This window comes from Sarcophilus harrisii, chromosome 2 (assembly GCF_902635505.1).
Source record: "Sarcophilus harrisii chromosome 2, mSarHar1.11, whole genome shotgun sequence".
In the NCBI taxonomy this organism is placed as follows: Eukaryota; Metazoa; Chordata; class Mammalia; order Dasyuromorphia; family Dasyuridae; genus Sarcophilus; species Sarcophilus harrisii.
Genome location: NC_045427.1, coordinates 661,486,369 through 661,503,595, shown reverse-complemented (window position 1 = coordinate 661,503,595; position 17,227 = coordinate 661,486,369). Strand labels below are relative to the sequence as shown.

General features: G+C 60.7%; 1 protein-coding gene across 1 annotated transcript; it reads right to left on the bottom strand.

Moving 5' to 3' along the window:
* Positions 1–2,771: 2,771 nt before the first annotated feature.
* VENTX (VENT homeobox) lies at positions 2,772–5,597 on the bottom strand. The gene is made up of 3 exons (XM_023495605.2): positions 4,168–5,597; positions 3,435–3,679; positions 2,772–3,324 (listed from the first exon to the last, which is right to left on the bottom strand). Exons 1-3 carry the CDS (start codon positions 4,412–4,414, stop codon positions 2,992–2,994), a joined length of 825 nt encoding a protein of 274 aa, XP_023351373.1. The 5' UTR covers positions 4,415–5,597; the 3' UTR covers positions 2,772–2,991.
* Between the last annotated feature and the right edge of the window lie 11,630 nt (positions 5,598–17,227).

The window sequence follows — 17,227 nt, the reverse complement described above, 5'->3', positions numbered from 1 at the left end:
CCTCACTCTCCCGGCCCAGGGCCCATGTCCAATGGCCGGGAGGGCCCTCCTCACGCTGGAGTCCCCTGGCTGCGCGATGCCTGCAGGAGGCTGCCAATGAGCCACCTAGGAGGCCGTGGGATCACCCCGTGGGGGAGGGGGGGCTCAGTCCAGGGGTGCTGCTTCTTGGGGGGCGGGCCTTGGGCCGTAGGGGTTGGGAAGTTGTCAGGCCGGGTCGGGAAGGCCCTTTGTTATTCTGAGGAAGGCCCAGGGCCCCGTTAGTCCCAAGTCGGTCTGTCTCCAGCCAGGTGCCAGATTTCCCCCCAGGATCAAAGCCCCCAGAAAAACCCGCTGGGGCCTCAGAAGTCTGGTCCGGGAAGTGAGGAGGAGCTGTAGGAGACAAGCAGGGGTGGGGCGGAGGCAGAGCAGACCCGAGAGCCCGAGATGGAAGCCAGACTGAGGGGGAGAGAGACCAAGGGCCCAAAGCCAGGAAGCAGAGGCAAGAGAAAGGGGCTTTCTCGGGCATCGATTTCCAATCCACTTTCTAGCGCGAGTCTGAGGGCGCAAGCTTGGAAACGCTTCGACTTGACCATGATCGAAGGGTCCATCTGAGGGGCCAGACGGGGAAAGGGGTGCCCCCCGCTAATGGGGCTTTTCTCCCTGGCCTTGAAAAGGGACAGGGCAGAAATGTTCCGAACTTCTGCCTTCCCGGAGAAGTCCCTCCGGGCAGCATCCAGTTTAGAGAGAAAAGGCAGCTGCTGCCTGGGGCACCTGGGAGCTCCCAAACCTCAGTCCACTGCACCCTAGGGGAGAAGACCGAAACCTCCTAGAGGCCGGGCACAGCCTTTGCTTTTCCTTATGGTATCCCCGGCCCTCTGCACAGTGTCTGGCACAAAGTAGGTGCTTTAAAAATGTTTCTTGAATTTTGGAAAAAAAAAGAGCCAGGGACAATTTTTGGGAAGTCAGCGTGCCTGCCTGTCCCCAATGCTGCAGCAACTTCCCGGGGTGGGAAAATTTCCCAGGAGGGAGCCTGGCCAGGGCCACACACCACAGGCCGAGGAGGACCAGAATGGGTAGGAAGTTGGGCTGAGATCAGGAGGGTTCAGTTCACAGGATCCCTTTTGAGCACAAGGTTGGGCATTAACCCCTACTGCTTTCTGGGGTCCAACAATTAGGGGGGAGGGAGTGCAGCTAGGGGCCCTGACAAGTGGCTCTGCCAGATTTGCCGAGGCCCTCAAGGTAGGAGCCTTAGTGACCCCAATGCAAGTCCTGCCCTTTCGGAAGCTGAGGGACCGTGCTATTTTTCCTATAATGAAGGGGCATTGTCTGGCTGGGGCCAGGGCAACCCCGGACCAGCCTTCTCCCTCCGTCTTCATTTTTGTTTCTCTGGCACCGAGATAAAGGGGTCTCGCTGGCCGGGCCCTTGCTCCAATTCGCGTGAACTTGTCCCTGTGATATCACCTTCCCCAGAAGTCACTTACTAGCCAAGCTGCCACTAATAAACGTCAGTCTCAACATTTGCCAAACGGGGCTCAGAGGCCTTCCCCCCCTCCCCCCCTTGCCTTTGGTCAGCCACTGACATCGCTTAAAGGTACTGTGAGCACGGGCCTTTTCCCACGACCCCCTCCCCCTCCCCTTTTTCCTTTGAGCAGCAGCTCAGAGTCCTTCCTCAGCTGGCCTGTGAAGCCCTGGGCCAAGCACAGGCCCCACAGATACTTAACTTTGGTGTCTTAGTTCTGCAAACGTCTCCCCGGCCCCAGGAGAGTGGCGGGCACATAGTAGGCATCTTAGTAATTGCTCCTTTAAACCCATCAGGCCCGTTTCCCTCCCCAGGCTTCTCATGTTTCTGCCTTACAGCCTCCCTCCCCTTGAGTGTACACGGTCTCGCCCATTAAGCACAGCCCTACTGTGGAGGCAGAGATGGCTTCCACTGTCCCGGGTGCCACTCAGCCCCAGGGAGGCTTCTTGCTGCCTAATCCGGGACAAGATACTTGACCTTGACTGAGCTGCTCCCTCTGCTCTGCCCTGAACTCTTCCGTGTCCTTGCAATCTCTTCACTGGAGCATTTCAGGCAGGCAGGATTTTCACTAGTTTTCCAGCCTCCAGCCTTCAACAAAACACGGATTTACTGAATTCAGTGCGGCTGGGCTCCGAAATAATCCCGGCTTCCAGGGGGACGGGATCTGGGTAACATTCTGCTGCCCCAAGTAGGTCCGAGCCAAGGCTGTTTAAAACCTTCTGCACCGTGGCTGTGGTTAGAGGGGCCAAATCCAATTTTCTGCCCAATTAGGAGACTGTTGCCCTGCCTTTTCTCCCTGGGCCCCAAGCTTCCAGAACTCTCACCTAATGCAGGTTACTCCCCCTACCGTGGCTCGTAGCAAATCCTCAGCCTAACTTCAGGAGCAGCTAACCTGTTGCAAATTAATTGGATTGGCCCCCTCCCTTATCTCCGGGTTTAAATATGTGCTGGTCTTTAGCACTTTTTAAAAAGCTTTCCTTTTTATTAGCCAGGATGTTTTTCACACATAGGAGAGCCCCAGCCCTGCCCCCACTTTCCATGTCCTGTCTGCCCCCCAGGAAGAATGTGCTACCCTCCTTTGGAGGGTCACCTTCTCCAGGAAGGCCTTGCTCTGAGCTGCTAACCCTCCCGCTCTTGGAGTAGCCCTGGCTAAGCCGTTTCTCCTTTAGCTCAGAATGGAAGGTCAAGTCGAAGCAGACCGCTTTGTCTCTGCTTTTTTGCAAAATTTCTCCCAGATTAAACACACGCAAGACATGTTAAAAACATAGCTATTTAATATGTCCATAAATAATTCTCTGCACATAATATACTTCAAAAAATTTGCAAATATATACAAGTTCATGTGTGGAGTACTTCCATGGGGCAGAAGACAAGAGCAGAGCTTTGTTATTTCATTGTCTTCCCCATTAGACTATGGCCCCGGAGGGATCTTGTCTCTTGCTCCCTTATTCTCTCGGTACCAGTCACCCCGGGGGGATCACAGGCCTCTCAAGTCACATCGCCCTCAGGAAGGAGGCCTGGTCTGGACAGCCGCTGAGCAGACAAGCCAGCACCGACGGGATGGCAGGAGGGGCGACTTTGCAGGAGCTGGGGGGTAAGGAGAGAGGGGGCAGAGGCGGGAGGGGCAGGGCACCGGCAAAAGGCTCCTGGACGAGCTGCGGCGAACTGGGGTACACGTACGGCAGGCCCGGCGGCGGCACTGGTGCTGAGCGCAGAAGCAGGGGGCTGTAAAAGTGGAGGGGGAAGCCTGGAGGAGGGTCGGGCGGCCTCAAGTCCTGCAACTGGCGTTTCAGCTTCATGCGGCGGTTTTGGAACCAGGTTTTTATCTGCAGGAGCCCAACAAGCCAAGCCTGAGCGTCGCTGCAGGCCGGCGATCGACGCGCGAGCCTAGAGCGGGGGTGGGGTGGGGGTGAGGAGCCCCCCGAGTGCCTGGTACCTGAACTTCCGACAGCTGCATCTTGCCCGCCAGCTTGCGCCTCTCGGCAGCGCCCAGGTAGTGGTGGCGTTTGAAGGAGCTCTCCAGAGTGCTGATCTGCTTGGTGGTGAAAGCCGTTCGAAGGCGGCGGGCGCCCCGGCCGGGGGGGTCCGGGCCCGGGCCCTCGGCCAGTCCGCAGTGGCCAGGGCTGACCTCGGGGGAGGTCTCCTCGCCCACAGACCTGGATTCTTGGGAGGGAGGAGGCGCTTTGGAGATCTAGGCCTTCCCAACCGGAACCTTGCCACACCCTCCCTGAGGGCCCCGCGTTCTCCTAAAGGAGGAGTAGGACTCTCTCCCTCGCTCCCGTAGGGAGGGGCCATCGGGGAGGCCGGAAGGCGAAGTGCTTCCTTACGAGCACATGGGCCCGAGTGGCGGGGGGTCCCCAAATAGGGGCGGAACAGAATCGAGGCCTTGCCCCGCTTCGCCTAGGAAGGCCTCCCGCAGACCTGCAAGCGCCCGGCTAATGTACAAAAAGGGACCGGCTTTCCCCAGAACTGGGGAGCTTCCCCCGTGTTGGGGGTGTGCCTTATGCAGTCCGCCCGACTGTCTCCTCGCTTCCAAACCGAAGGCGGCTCCCCCTCCTCCTCACCCCCCTGTTGCTGTCTCCGGTCCTTCTCTATACTCTGGCACTCGGTGGTCAAGACTTGCTCCTGCCTTCGCCACAGACCCACCCACCCGCGGAGAAAGCACTTACTGAATGTGGAAAGGCCTCCAGCGGTGGCGGTGGCGGTGGCGGTGGCGGCGGGCAGGTCTGGGGGCCCGGCACTTGTAGAGGGCGATTCCGAGATGTCGGGGGACCCCGAAAAAACTGTAACTCCTGCAAGGCCCCGGGGACCGCGGCCTTCCCTTCCAGCGGAAGCCTCAGAGTCCCCGCGGTCGAGGTGCGAGGATTTCTGGCTGCTCTGGGACAGCCATTCCACGGAGAACGGAGCTTTGGTCATGTTGCGGAAGTTGGGAAGTGAGAGGGACTGGAGGGAGCTCCGAGGTGAGATTTATATAAGCTGCGGCCAGGTCCAGGGTCCACCCCCCAATCTGGCTTGCATAAACAAACCTCAAAGGCTCCGATAAGTACCACCTAATTGTCCTCCATTCAGCCCCACCCCGGGGGCCCTTCGCACTTCGGCTGGCTCCTAGAAGTCTGAGTTCCTTCTCGGGGATGTTACATCCCACTAGTTACATCCTTTTTTCCCCTTCTGCATACCCCCCTCCGAACTCCAGAGGATTTCTGCTCCTCCACCCCACCCCCCACGCCTTGGCCCCAAGAGGATGCCGAAAAATGGCTCCTCCAGGCCTCCCTCCCTTAGTCCATAAGGCTAAAGGCCTCTCTCCGGCTCGGCAAATACGTAGTCAAAAGTATGTGCTAAGGGTCTCCTTTGTTCCAGATACTCCGCTAGCGCTGGAAGGAGTAGTTGCGGAGCCTGCCCGGGAAACCCCGAGTCTTTAGTCCAGCCATTCTCCCAGGAAACTGGTCCACAGTTTGGGCAAAGAACCTGCCTCCAATATGGGATAACCTGGCGCTGATCTGCTCTTCAAATTGGTTTAGAGGCTTCCAGGGGAGTCTTAGTGGCCAGCCCAGATGATGAAGGCGATGGGAAGGTGGGAAGGCTACTTCCATGGGTTCTTCTAGAGCTGAAGTTCATACTTTCCCCTAGCAATGTGCATATACACATGCACTATTGTGGTTCAGACATGGCTAACTCTCTGTGTCCCCTTGGACTATACTGGCCATAGGTTACTGGAGTGGTTTGCCATTTCCTTCTCCAGTGGACACACACACACACACACACACACACACACACACACACACACAGAATCTAAATCTGCTACCTATTTTCCCTGGTGGTCTCATTAGCTTCCAAGCATTTGGGTATTATTTCTAGGCTGATAATTCTCCGATCTATTTATCCATCCCTAACCTCCCTGCTAAGCTCCAGTCTCCATCTCTAACTGCTTTCCATGATCTATATCCTGCAGAAATCCCAAACTGAACTGCTTTTCCTTTCCCCTTGCAGATTCCAAACTCCCTATTACCACCTCCTTGTGGGTCCCCAAGCTGCTAGCTCAGGTGTCATTTTCAGCTCCTCATTCTCTCACCCCCTGCATGCAATCTGTTACGGAGGCTTGTTGGTTTTGTTCTTGCTCACATATGCCCCCTTCTCCCTTCTGACCCCGCCTCCACCCTGGTGCAGGCCCCCAACACCTCAGCCCCGGATGGCTGCAATAGCTTTGGTCTAACTGCCCCCTTACCCCACTCCAGTCCATCCTTCTCTTATCTGTGAAAGTGATCTTGCTACTTCACAGCTCTGACTAGTCACTGGCTCCTCAGCACCTCCAGGATCAAAAATAAACTCTTGTTTGTCATTTGAAGCCTTTCATAAGCTGCCCCTCCTACCTTTCTGGGGTCCCCCTCACCTAAATTCCATTGCAGGAGTCCTTGAATGGGACACAATTTCCCTCTCTTAGCTCTGGGCCTTTTTTCCAGGCTGTCCCCAGCCTGGTGGCTCTCCCAATTCATCTTGGAGTCTGGGCTTTTCTTATTTCAAGCCCCAACTGAAATCCCTCGTTCTACAGGAAGTCTCTCCCAGGTTGCTTCTTTCTCATGTATTCAGTATGAAGCTGGTCTGAATCTGTTTGCTCGTGCCTCTTGAGGACAGGGACTGTCTTGGCCTTTCTTTGTATCCCCGCCTCTTAACATAGTGCCTGACACATAGTAGGTGCCCACCTCTTAGCAAAGTGCCTGACACATAGTAGGTTCTCAATGTTCTCAGATTTCTACACAAGTATGTAGCTAAACGAGGGGAGGAATACTGCAGGAGCAGAGTAACAAAATGAAACAAAGATAATGGCAAAAAAAAAAAAAAAAAAAAAATGAATACCAGAAGTTGAAATAAAAAATACTGAGACTCAGTGGAAAGAGGCTGGGCTTGGAAGCAGACAATGGAATCCAGACCAGGACTGCCTCTTATTGCCATTAATATGGCCACGTCATTTCATCTCTCGGAGGCTACTCAGTTTCCTCCTCTGTAGAATGGAAAGATCCTCTCCAGAACCAGCTCTGCGATCTGGGATCTGGTGAAGAGCTGGAGGAAGGACCAGTGCAAACTGAGGTAGCCGCGCATAGTGGGGCTTTGGGATCCACCGCAATCTCAAGGGCTAAGGTTCTTTGGGGCTGTGATTTTGAAAACTGTCAAAGGGAAGAGTTGAAGGGAGAATCTGCGCGAGGCCCCTGAGGTCTAAAAATGTGTCAACCTGGTTTTCTCAGGCACCGAACTGGGTGTGTATGTGTGGCTCATAATTGCTCTAATTACGTCTTAAGGGAGGGCCTTTATCCCCGGAGAGTCCTCCCAGAGCAGGCTCCCGGGCCCTTCCCAGGTTACAAGGCCATTCCACCGGCCCCGTCGCTGCCCGCGGGGAGCAGGAGGCGTCCCGGAGAATCCCTGGTCCGGAGTCTCCCGTTCAAATTCAGCGGGCGAGGGCCAGCCGCAGACAGGGAGGGCGATCGCCCGAGGAAGAGCGCGCGGGCCGCGGCTCCGGCGTCCGGGGCATCCCCAGGTTTTCCCAGGGCCGGGCGCTTTGACCTAGGAGTGGGTGGGGCAGAAACCCAAGCCATTTAATACCTAATTGTCTGGGGACAGAACCCTCTCCCCTCCCCCAGCTGGGGCCCCCAAGCTGCTCGGAATAATCCCAGCCTCTGGTTGCAATTTTGCAAAGCATTTGCATACATTATCTCCGGGAGATAAAGCGATTGAATTGTTAGTTTGCACTCCGAGGGGCCTGGGAAGCCCCTGCCTCTGATCCGGCGTCTGCTTCCGCGCACTTTCCCCCGACTGGGAAAGCCTGGGAGAGGCTGAGAGACTCGGCCGCCTGGGTCCCGCGGCCAGCGCCCCCCGCCCCCAGCAGCCGCGCTGTGCCCGCGCCCAGGGCGGTGGGCTGCGGCCTCCTGCCCGACCCCGGGAGGGGCCGAGGAGGATCCAAGGGGGCGGGTTCGGGGAAGCGAGGCTCCCGAGCGCTTCTCTGGGACTCTGCGGGACAGCTCAAGGCCCCTTCGCGCGCTGGCCCTTCGAGGGGAGGAGGAGGGCTTTCCTAACAGCTTGTCCTTCTCGGTGGGCATCGGGGCGGGCTCCGGGATGGGGGAGCCCCGCAGCCCGCGCGCTGATTGTGGATTTCCAGTGGAGTCACTTCCCAGGATTCCTGGCCCCAGGGGCGAGGGCTCCAGGATCAGCCTTGGAATCTGGGCTGGAAAGGAATGAGCCCATTGTTAAGCGGCCAGACTAATGGGATTGAGCGGCCTAATTGTTTTAGTGGCGGGGGGAGGCCCTGCTATCTCTCCCAGGGGCTGGGGTGGGGCTGGCCTGGGGGACACGGTCACCTTACGTAGAACGGGGAGGAGGGGCAGAGTGTCTGCGCGGGGGAGCCAGTGGCTCCCTCTCCTGGAGGGGGAAACGATTCCGAAGAAGCCCCACCTGGGGCCAGCCCCGCCGTGGCCCCCTCCCCACTTCAGAGGCAGCTTCCCAGGATACAATCTTAGAGGTGCCCTGGCTCTGGGGGGAGCTCAGGAGGTGAGGCCCGGGACTGCAGGCCTTCTCCTTATCTCAGGCTGTCCGTCCTGTGCTGCCCGGGGTTAAGCCCTGCCTGTAGATGGCACAGTGAGGCCCCGAGTTCGAATGCAGCCCTAGCTGGGAGGACTAGGGAAGGGAGGACGACAGCATCTCCCTGGAAGGGCCAGCTGTCTTTGGGCAGTACTGAGGCGGTAGGTAGAGCACCGGGCCTGCAGTGGGGAGGAGTTCAAATCCAGCCTGATGCTTTCTAGCCAGAACTTCATCCTGTTTGCCTCAGTTTCCCCCGAGAGGTTGTCTGAGGAACAACAAAAGCATCTGGCCCCGTGCTGGCCGTTAGCCGGTGCCGGGCAAACGCCAGCTGTTATTTCGGTGCCTCTCCAGGAGGGCCCACGGGAGGAGAAGCCAAACTGGATGGGCCATCCTGGCTCTCCCGCTAGGGCCGGAGAGATGCAACGACCCGGGGGAGGTCAGCCTGAGGAAGGGGAGGCTACAGGGGCACCCCTCCCCCCAGGAGAAGGTACCAGGGGCAGGTAATGGCCCGGAATCGGGCAGATCGGGTCCGGTCTCCAGGTGCGTGCGGCCCAAGGAGGCCCCTCAGCGAGAGCCCAAACCCCGGCCTGGCGGCCCTATCTCCCTCAGACGTCCCGTCAAAAGCCACCGGGCTACCCTGGGGTGCTGGCGCCTGTTTTCTGGATGGGCTCCCCCCACCCCCCACCAAATCCCAGGAACAAACAACTTCCTTTCGGCCCCTCCCCTCCTCTGGCAGGAGATCAAAGGCTGACGCGCAGGGTCCTGGTTTTAGCATCCCTAATCCAGAATGTGGAGCCATTGGAAGAGGTGTTGGGGGGAGGGAGGCCGGGCAGAGAAGAGGCCGGAGAGCTCGGTCCCGTTTGTCCCCAGCCTTCAGAGCGCTTCCTTCTCTCTCCCTTCCTTGCCCAATTCCTAGGTCCTTCTCACAGGGAGCCCTGGAGTGTGGGGAGAAGACCTGGGAGCAGTCCCACCCACTTCCTCCCTCCGAGGCAAGCGCCCTATTCTCTCTGGGCCTCAGTTTCCCCTCCGTAAAATGGGATATTTGAGCTCGGGGCCCTTTCCAGCTCTAGGCTCCTAATTCCTGGTGGTGGGGGTGGGGGTGGGAGAGGAAGTGATGAGGGATCAAGGGGCCATCTGGCCAGAAAGCTCTGGGAAGAGGACGCCAAATGGGAAGGAAATGCCAGGGCCCTGGCAGCCCGGGGTCAGGAGGTGGGTGCTAGGGCCCGGATCCCGAAGAGCTCGGGGCCAGCAGCTCTGTCTGAGGAAGGAAGCAGCGCCTTCTGAGAGGCTACTTTTCAGCCGTGTGGCTCAGTGGAAGCCCCCTCCCCCAGGTAGTTACTATGGGTACCGAGACGGAGGAGGCTGGGCGATCGCAAAGGTCAATATTCGAGGCGTTCTGGGCGGTGAAAGGCTTAACGAACCTCTCCTCGGCAGCGCCCCCCGGGCGGGTGGGGCACCCCAGCTCCCGCTTCCCCCAGACGCCCTCATTAGCAATCCGTTTGTATTTCTCCTGCCCCGCCCCCACCCCCCACCATTGCCTACGTGCTGTGGGGGAAGAAAGGGCCGTGGCCCTAAAGGTTTCTGCGAGAAAAACCCGAACGAGAGCGCCCCGAAGCGCCGCGAGCTGGGGAGGAGGCTCGGGCCCCCCTTTCCGAGCCCTCTCCTCGGCGGCCCCGGGGCTGCCCTCCGGAGCCGCATTTTAATGGGCAGCCCAGCCTGGCCGGCACGCACACAGAACGTTCCCGCTCCCGTGGGCCGAACGTGTTCCCAGCACGGGGGCGGGAGGGGCTGAGCGAAAAGCCGCAGTGAGGAGGGAAGCGCATCCTGCGCCACGGTTGCCAAGGCAACGCAGATGTGGGCGAGAGGGAGCGGGCTGTGTGGGAGGGATGCTGCGGTGCCCGCGGACCGCGGGGGGAGCGGGGGCTGTCGGAGCGGCCCCCCCTCCCATCCCCCCTCCCGGCCGGAGAAGAGGCCCGGTTCGATGCCCGCGAGCGGGAACGGTGCCGGCGCGCCCGTCTCTGACGGCTCTTGGGCCGTTTTCGGGAGGGCTCTTGGTCGCCAGTTAAGGCACCTCGTCTGTCCCTGTTGGGAGCCCGGCCCCGCATGGTTAGCAGCCCCGGGAGAGGCTGGGCGATGTGGTCGTGCTAAAAACCGGGCAGGAGAACGCCCAGGGGCCGGAAGCCACCGCAGCGTCCGGGGGAAGAGGGCTCGGACGGGGCCCTGGCCGGGGTGGACGGGAGGAGACGGGCAAGAAATGGGGGGGAGTAATAAAGGCTCAGTCCCGTGTCGCGAGAGAGGCGGGGCTGGCTCCAGCGCAGCTTTCTCCTGCAGGAAAGGGGGTGGTCCAGCGGAGTAGAGGAATTCTAACGGTAAGAGCAGGCTGCTTCAGGGTCATTAGAGTCCCTTGAGATCCCAGGTGTAAAGTGGATTGGAAACACTAAGTGCCTACTAAGTGCCCTACTACCCACACCAAGGCAACCACAGTCCCGGCTTCTCTAAAGGGGCAGGCGACCGACGTGCAAACGAACCAATAGAAACCAGTTCCCTAGAGGCTGAACTGGAGGCGGCGGAACTTTCAAGCGCCACAGGTGTAAGAAGCTTAACAAAGGAGCAGGGGTGCGGGCTGCAGGTGGAGAAGCCCGGGAGCCTCCGCTCTGGGCAGCCTCCGCTCTGGGCAGCCTCCGCTCTGGGCAGCCTCCGCTCTGGACAGCCTCCGCTCTGGGCAGCCTCCGCTCTGGACAGCCAGCAGCTGAGGGAGGCTGAAGCTCTGAGGACAGAACAGGGCGAGACCGGACAAGAGCTGGCATTTGAACACTTGATAGCGGAGTAGCGGACGGACCTGAGGCTAGCTGGGTGTCCCGGGGCTATTTCTCTGTGCCTCAGTTTCCTTTTATGCGAAATGGGGATTCGAATACTGCCTGCATCCCCGAATGCTCGTGAGGATCTAATGCGGCCTTCTCCGAGCCCCGAACGCCGCCATTGTTATTAGCTGCGAGAGACAAGCGGGGGGGGGGGCCCGAGACGGCCCCGAGCTGGGTCCGCGGGGGCCTCTAGAGGCCGGGCTGGGAAGCGGAGCCCGCGCGGGAGGCGCGGAGCCAACGTTGGGGAACAAAGCCCCTCCCGCTCCCCGGCTCCCGGCGGGGCCGGCGGGGCGGAGCATGCGCGCTGGCGAGGGGTGGGCCCGGCTCCGAAGCGGGAACGCGGGCCTCCGGGCCGGAGAACGGGCAGGACAAAGGCTCTTTGTGAGCGGCCATTACGCGCCTTGTCTGCCTTCCTCCCAGCCCCGGCTTTCGGAGGCTCCGCGTTTTGTCTCGGAATAGAAAGCTGGTTTATCGCTCTTTGCTAATGGGAAAGCCATAAAAATGGATCCCATTCAGGGCCTAATTGCCCGAGATTAAGCCGGAGGGGGGGCGGCTCCCAGGCGCACCTTTGCCTTTATTTGTACAGATGCGAGAATGGGGCTACTTCCAAAGCTGCTTTGGGAGGCGCTGGAGGGCCTTGGGCTGGAAGCTTCCCTTGGGCCGGGCCTGGCGTCGGGGGCTCGGGGACGGCTTGTAGTTTAGGGTTAGGGTCAAGGGCTTGGCAGCCTTGCAACCGGCAATAAGCCTTTGTTAAGTGCCTACAATATACCGTGCCAAGAGCTCTAGGAATGCTCCCTTTCCTGCGGAGGAAACAAGTCAGCCCCGACGTACACGCAAGGCTTAGGGGAATAAAGGGATCCCCCCCCCACTCATCAGAAAGGCTAGGAAAGGTCTCCAGTGAAGGCGGGATTTCGGGGGCTTGAAGCCAAGAGGGAAGCTGAGAGCCAGCAGAGGCTGGGGGGAGGCGCGAGCAAGGGCCCTGACCAGAACTGGAGGGTCTGCTTGGGGCACAGCTGGGAGGCCAAAGTCAGCAGCGGAAGGAGGTGAGGGAGGTGCAGCCAGAATGGCCTAGGGAGCCTGGGGACAGCGGAGGCCAAGCGAGGAAGGAGCAGGAAGATGGGACGGGGGAATGGGGAAAGGAATCGGCTGTCGGGTGGGAATGGTCGGGATTAGGAGGCGCACGGGAGGAGGTGGTTAATGATTGGGTGACTTTGATGTCGCTTTCCTGTTACCTTAGCCTTAGCCTTAGCCCCAGGGCTGGGCCCTCCGGGTGACCTTGGGTCCGTGGCCTGGCCACCTTAGGGTGACCTCCGGGGCAGTGGTTCTGGCCACCTGGGGGCCGGCTCGGGCTCTGGGCAGCTTAGTGACCACAGGGCCTGTGCACTTGGGGACTTTGCGGTCTCTGCTCCTACGCTGCTGGTGAGAACTGTCCACCTGCATCTTCCCCAGATTTTTTCGGTCCGGGCTCCTCGGAAAGCACCTTCTCTCCCGGACTTGGGACCGGCCCCTCCCCACTTGCCTCTGGGATGGGAACTTTCTCGGTCCCATTTCCAGGACATCACTGCTCTTGCACTGCCAGGGGCTCCGTGGTTGGGAGCCCGAGAGAGTGAGGGGGGGGATCGCAGGGGAGCCCAGACCAGGGTTCTGAAAGGTGCGGAGAGGAACAGCATCAAGAACCAGCTCTGTCCTATCCCTAATCCGGGGCCTTGAAGGAACAGACGCGCGGCAGCACGTGCCCCAGGACCGGAGTCACTGAGCCGACGCCCTGCGGAGCCAATCTCGGAAGGGTATTGGAGGCTCGATGGGAGACAGGAGGAAGGAAACACGGCGCCCCCCAGGAATTCTTGTTTCGGGGATGTCAGTGTGGCTGCTCTGGCTCCCGGGAGCTGAGCAGGAGAGACTGGGGGTGAGAATCCTATCTGGCAAGCTATTAGAAGCAGCTGGTGGAAGCCTAGACGCCTTCTAGCTGTGCTATGCGAACAGGTCACTTAAGGCTGTTTGCCTCAGTTTCCTCATCTGTAAAATGGGGATTATGACAGCATCTAGTGGCAGAGTTGTTGTGAAGCTCCAGTAAGATATTATTTTTAAATGTGCTTAGCACAATTCCGGAACACAGAGGAGGTGAATGCTTCCTCCTCTCCCTGCTCCGGGCCGGGGAGTGCTTAAGGCGCGCAGTGGTTTGTGTGGGGAGGAAACGGGAAGTTCACCCCGTGTGGAGGCAGAACGGACTAGGCACGGCCTGGGGGAGTGAGAGAGGTTGGTTTTCCTGGTGGAGAGGGCAGGTCTGTTGGTGGGGTCCATGATTTTTGGAGCCTGACATTGATTGGACATCCGAGTGGAGCTCTTGGGCAATAGGAGAGCAGGGAATCTGGACAGACAGAGATCACTGGGGGACAGAGAGATCACTGCTAGACCCCGAGATCACTGCTGGACATGAGGATGTGGTCATCATCTGCACTGAGATGGTCATTGAGTCCAGGAATTGATGGGGCCCAGAATGGTGTCGTGGGGGCTTGCAGGAGGGCCCCAGCCCGGTGTCAGGCAGCTCAGCAGAGAAGCGAGGGGCTCTGTTCTGGAAAAGGAGAAAGAGGGTCCTTGAGGATGGGAGTGGCAGTAAACAGTGGGGAAAGCTCAGGGATGGAAGCCGGACTTCTGGCCGGTCACTGCCCAGACCAGAGTTCTTAAGGCTTTTTCCTTGGCTCACTTTTTTTTTTTTAACACCTCTTCTTTGTTCTGTTCCCACTGCTTAGTACCGGCTCGGGCCAGCAGTAGCTCCCAGCAGGCTTCCGAGGGACACCCCCCCCCCCCGGCCCTGCCCCCCACCCCTTGGTGTCTGGGTGGGAGACTGGCTGACCCTGCCCGGTGCTGTGGGGCCTCGGTCCCACCAAGCTCACAGCTGATGAGCCCTCACTCCTCAGCCCCAAGATGGCAGAGCCCAGGTGTCAGGAGCTGCCTGACCTTCCGGAGCTCACCCTGTTGGTCTTCAGTCCCTGCACCTAAAATAGAATTGTGAAGGAGAGGCTGGAGCCATGTCTCTAGACTCCAGCAGGGAAGGAACCAGCCTGTTGATTCATAAATGTTTAATAAATAAGCATTTATTAAATGCCTACTGTGTGCCCGGCACTGCATACAGTGCCTGCCCTTGGGTTCCCAGTCTCAGGGGGAAGAAACCATGCAAACAGATGCATCCCAGCAAGCTTCCTGCAGGATGGATGGCAAAGAGTGAACAGAGGGCAGGCCCTGGGAGGAGGGGGGCTTGGGGAAGACTCTGGGGGAGCTGGGCTTTCGCCTGGGACTCGGAAGCTGGGAAAGCAGCAGGTGCTGAGGCCGGGAGATGGAGGCCGGGGTGTGGAAGGCAGCCTTCTCCATTTGCTCCTGGAGGCCTCAGGGAGCCACGGCAGGTGGTTGAGTAGGGGGTGATGGTCACTGGGCTTTAGAAAGATTACTGAATGGAGGATGGGCTGCTGCAGTGGTGCAGGTGGAAGGTGACAAAGGACTGAGCCCGGTGGGCAGTGCCAGGGGCAGAAGGGGTCAGTCCCCGCAGCAGTGGGCATCTGGGGGAAGACATGGGGGGCCCTGGAGGGAAGGGAGTCTCTGGCCCCTTGCAGCCTGGGATCTGGGGAGACATGGGGGGCCTCCTGGAAGGGAGCCGCGGGGGCTGGGGGGGGGGAGGCCCTTTCCCCCCCTCCCCCCCCCACCCCCCCGCCCCCGGCAGAGAATGACTTGGTTTGGACATGTTGACCCAAGCGCCTTCGGGGGGGAATGGAGAGGGAGGGCGTCGCCAAGAGAGGCCCAAACCGAGGGAGCCCAAGGGGTCATTGGTGGGGAGGGGGGAGGCTCCCACCGGCCGGGGGACCCCTGTTCGGGGGAGGCGGCCTTCCGTCGGGGAAGAGTCCTTTTAGAAAGTGGCGGCTCCATTCCCCCTCGGTCTGGGGAGGGGGGGAAGGGGGCGGGGGGAGGGAGAGGGGAGGGGGAAGCTATTCCCCAGGGGTCCCGCTTTTCCCGGCAGACGCAGGCTTAGCCCTCTGGGGTTCAGTCCCAGCTAAAAGCCCCCCCCCCCGGGCCCGCCGGAACGCTCCCGGGCCAGGGATCCGAGATTCAGGAGCCAAAGCAGCCAATCTCCCCCTTTGGGGCTGGGCTCAGAGGGTGAGGGCGGGGCCGTGAGGAGCAGGTGAGCGAGCTGGGACTCCTGGCCGGCCCGACCCCAAATCCACCCCGCCGGGGGTCAGGGTCTGCCGCCGGGACTCGAGGGCCAGGACCCCCTCCCGAAGGCCCCCTAAGGGGGAAACCCCTCCCCTGGGCCACAGGCGGGAACCCATTAACTTCCCACCAGAGCCACGGGCTTTGCCCCACTAGCTCCCAATCCGGCCCTGGCTCCCCCAGGGAACCCCCCCCCCTCCCCCGAACTTGCTGGACTTGGGGAGGGCGCCCCTCCCCCCCGAACCCGCGGGCCCCTTTCCTCTACGGGGCCCTGCCAGCGCCAGGCCAGCCCGCGGGCCCCCCCAGCTGCCCTCGGGCTCCCTCCCAGGTGCCGTGGGCGGGGCCAGAGGTCAGGGAGGTGGCACAAGGTGCCCTGGGTGGGGGACCCGGAGAACCTGGCCGCCCGGGAGGGGGAGGCCGTCTACAGCACTGGGTGGGGGCGCGCCTGGATCTCAGGGCACTGGGGGGGGCAGCAGGAGCCCGAGGGCTGAGGGCACCGGAAGCTTCATGGGCATTTCCGTTCTTTCTGTCCTTCCCTTGCCAGACCCGGGATGATTCCAGGTCTCTCTGCCTCTTAGTTTGGGGGGAGGGACTAAGACCTCTGACCTTTTCCCCATGCCCCAAGCCTCCTCTCCTCCCATTTAATTCATCTGCAAAGCTGATTGGGAGGTCCCAGACCTTCAGGGCATTCCTGCAGTCACATGGTAACCCCAGAGCGCATGGGATAATGGGCGCCTGTGAACCTTTTACAGAGGAGGAAACTGAGGCCCAGGGCGGTCATAGGATTTCGGGGGGGGGGGGGTTGGGCAGGGCTCCAACCCGCCAGGTGGGGGGCTGCCTTGGGCCCAGATGATTCCCGCCCCGCCCCCCCCTTCCCAGTCGGGCCTGGCCGTCCCGGGGCTCCGAGCAGCCTTCTGTGCTCAGGGTAGGGAGGAGCCCTGACCTGGGACTGGGCTGGCTCCCCCAGCGGGCCACGAGCAGAGCCAGGCCTGGGTACAAATGGCTTTATTTAGAAACCGGCATCGTGGAGGACATGCAGACAGCAGCGCGGGGTGAAGGGCGCCTCCACTTCCCCAAGAAAGGCAAGGCCATCCCTGAGCGTCTGCACTGCCCTCCCCTCCGGCCCGGCTCAGGGTCCGGCTCGGGGTCTGGCTCAGCATCCGGCTCAGGGTCCGGCTCGGGGCCCGGCTCAGCGTCCAGCTCAGGGTCCGGCCTTGGCCGATGGCCCAGTGGGCCCGGGGTCGAGGCCAGCTTGCTCATCCATCAGCTGAAGGGGAAGCTCCTCGGGATGCACGCACACATGCAGGCGCGGGCAGCGAGTGGGCCTGGGCAGCAGCCATGCCGGAGCGGGCGGGGGGAGCGCCGCTGGCGGCCCCTCCCTGACTTGTGGGGACACGTGGAGGGACAGACCCAACATCCCAGATTCGTTGGGATCCTTCAAACTTACAGGGCGGACAAAGGAAGCTTGGGACTGAGGGAGACCTTGGCAAAGGGGGCCACAAACCCCAGCAGAGGGGCCCGGACACGTTGGGCGCCAGGTGCTGGCTTACGGTGCTTCTGTGGGGCTTCCTGCCCAGCTTAGTGGGGGACAAGACCCCGGCTGAATTCTATTTCAGGCTCAGAGCTCCCTTCCTAGGGGAGGGACGTCGGGACCAGCTGGGTGGCCCCTGGGCCTGCTCCCTGGCCAGTTGGCATTCAGCCCCCCCATCTGCCCTGCTCCCCACGTTCATCCCCTCCCCAAAGCAGGCTATGTACGGCCCCAGTGAATCCCGAAAGCCGGTCTCCCAAGCTGAGGGGGTACAGGATTATGGCCCCTCTCCAGGCGAGGGTCCGAAGTCCCCGGGCAGTGAGTGGCCCCTCCCCGACAGCCCCAGGACCCCGAGAGGAGAGCAGAGGCTCATGGGATGAGGTAAGTTTTACAGGAGGGGGAGGTGTTCCCCAGAGGGGGCTGGAGGCCACCTGGGGGCCATAGATGGGGAGCTGGTCCTTGCCCTAAGCAGCAGCGGGGCGGGGACATGCATGGAGCCAAGGCAGGGCACCATTTTGGAAAGTCCCTTGGTCGGGGGGCGGGCTGGGGCCCCCGGGGTTCCTGGGGCAGGGGAGC

Coding starts and splice junctions, on each gene's coding strand:
- VENTX (XM_023495605.2), bottom strand. CDS start 4,414: ATGACCAAAGCTCCGTTCTCCGTGGAATGGCTGTCCCAGAGCAGCCAG. Junction 3,680..4,167: donor TGGAGGCCTTTCCACATTCA/GTAAGTGCTTTC, acceptor AGATCTCCAAAG/CGCCTCCTCCCTCCCAAGAA. Junction 3,325..3,434: donor TGCAGCTGTCGGAAGTTCAG/GTACCAGGCACT, acceptor GGGCTCCTGCAG/ATAAAAACCTGGTTCCAAAA.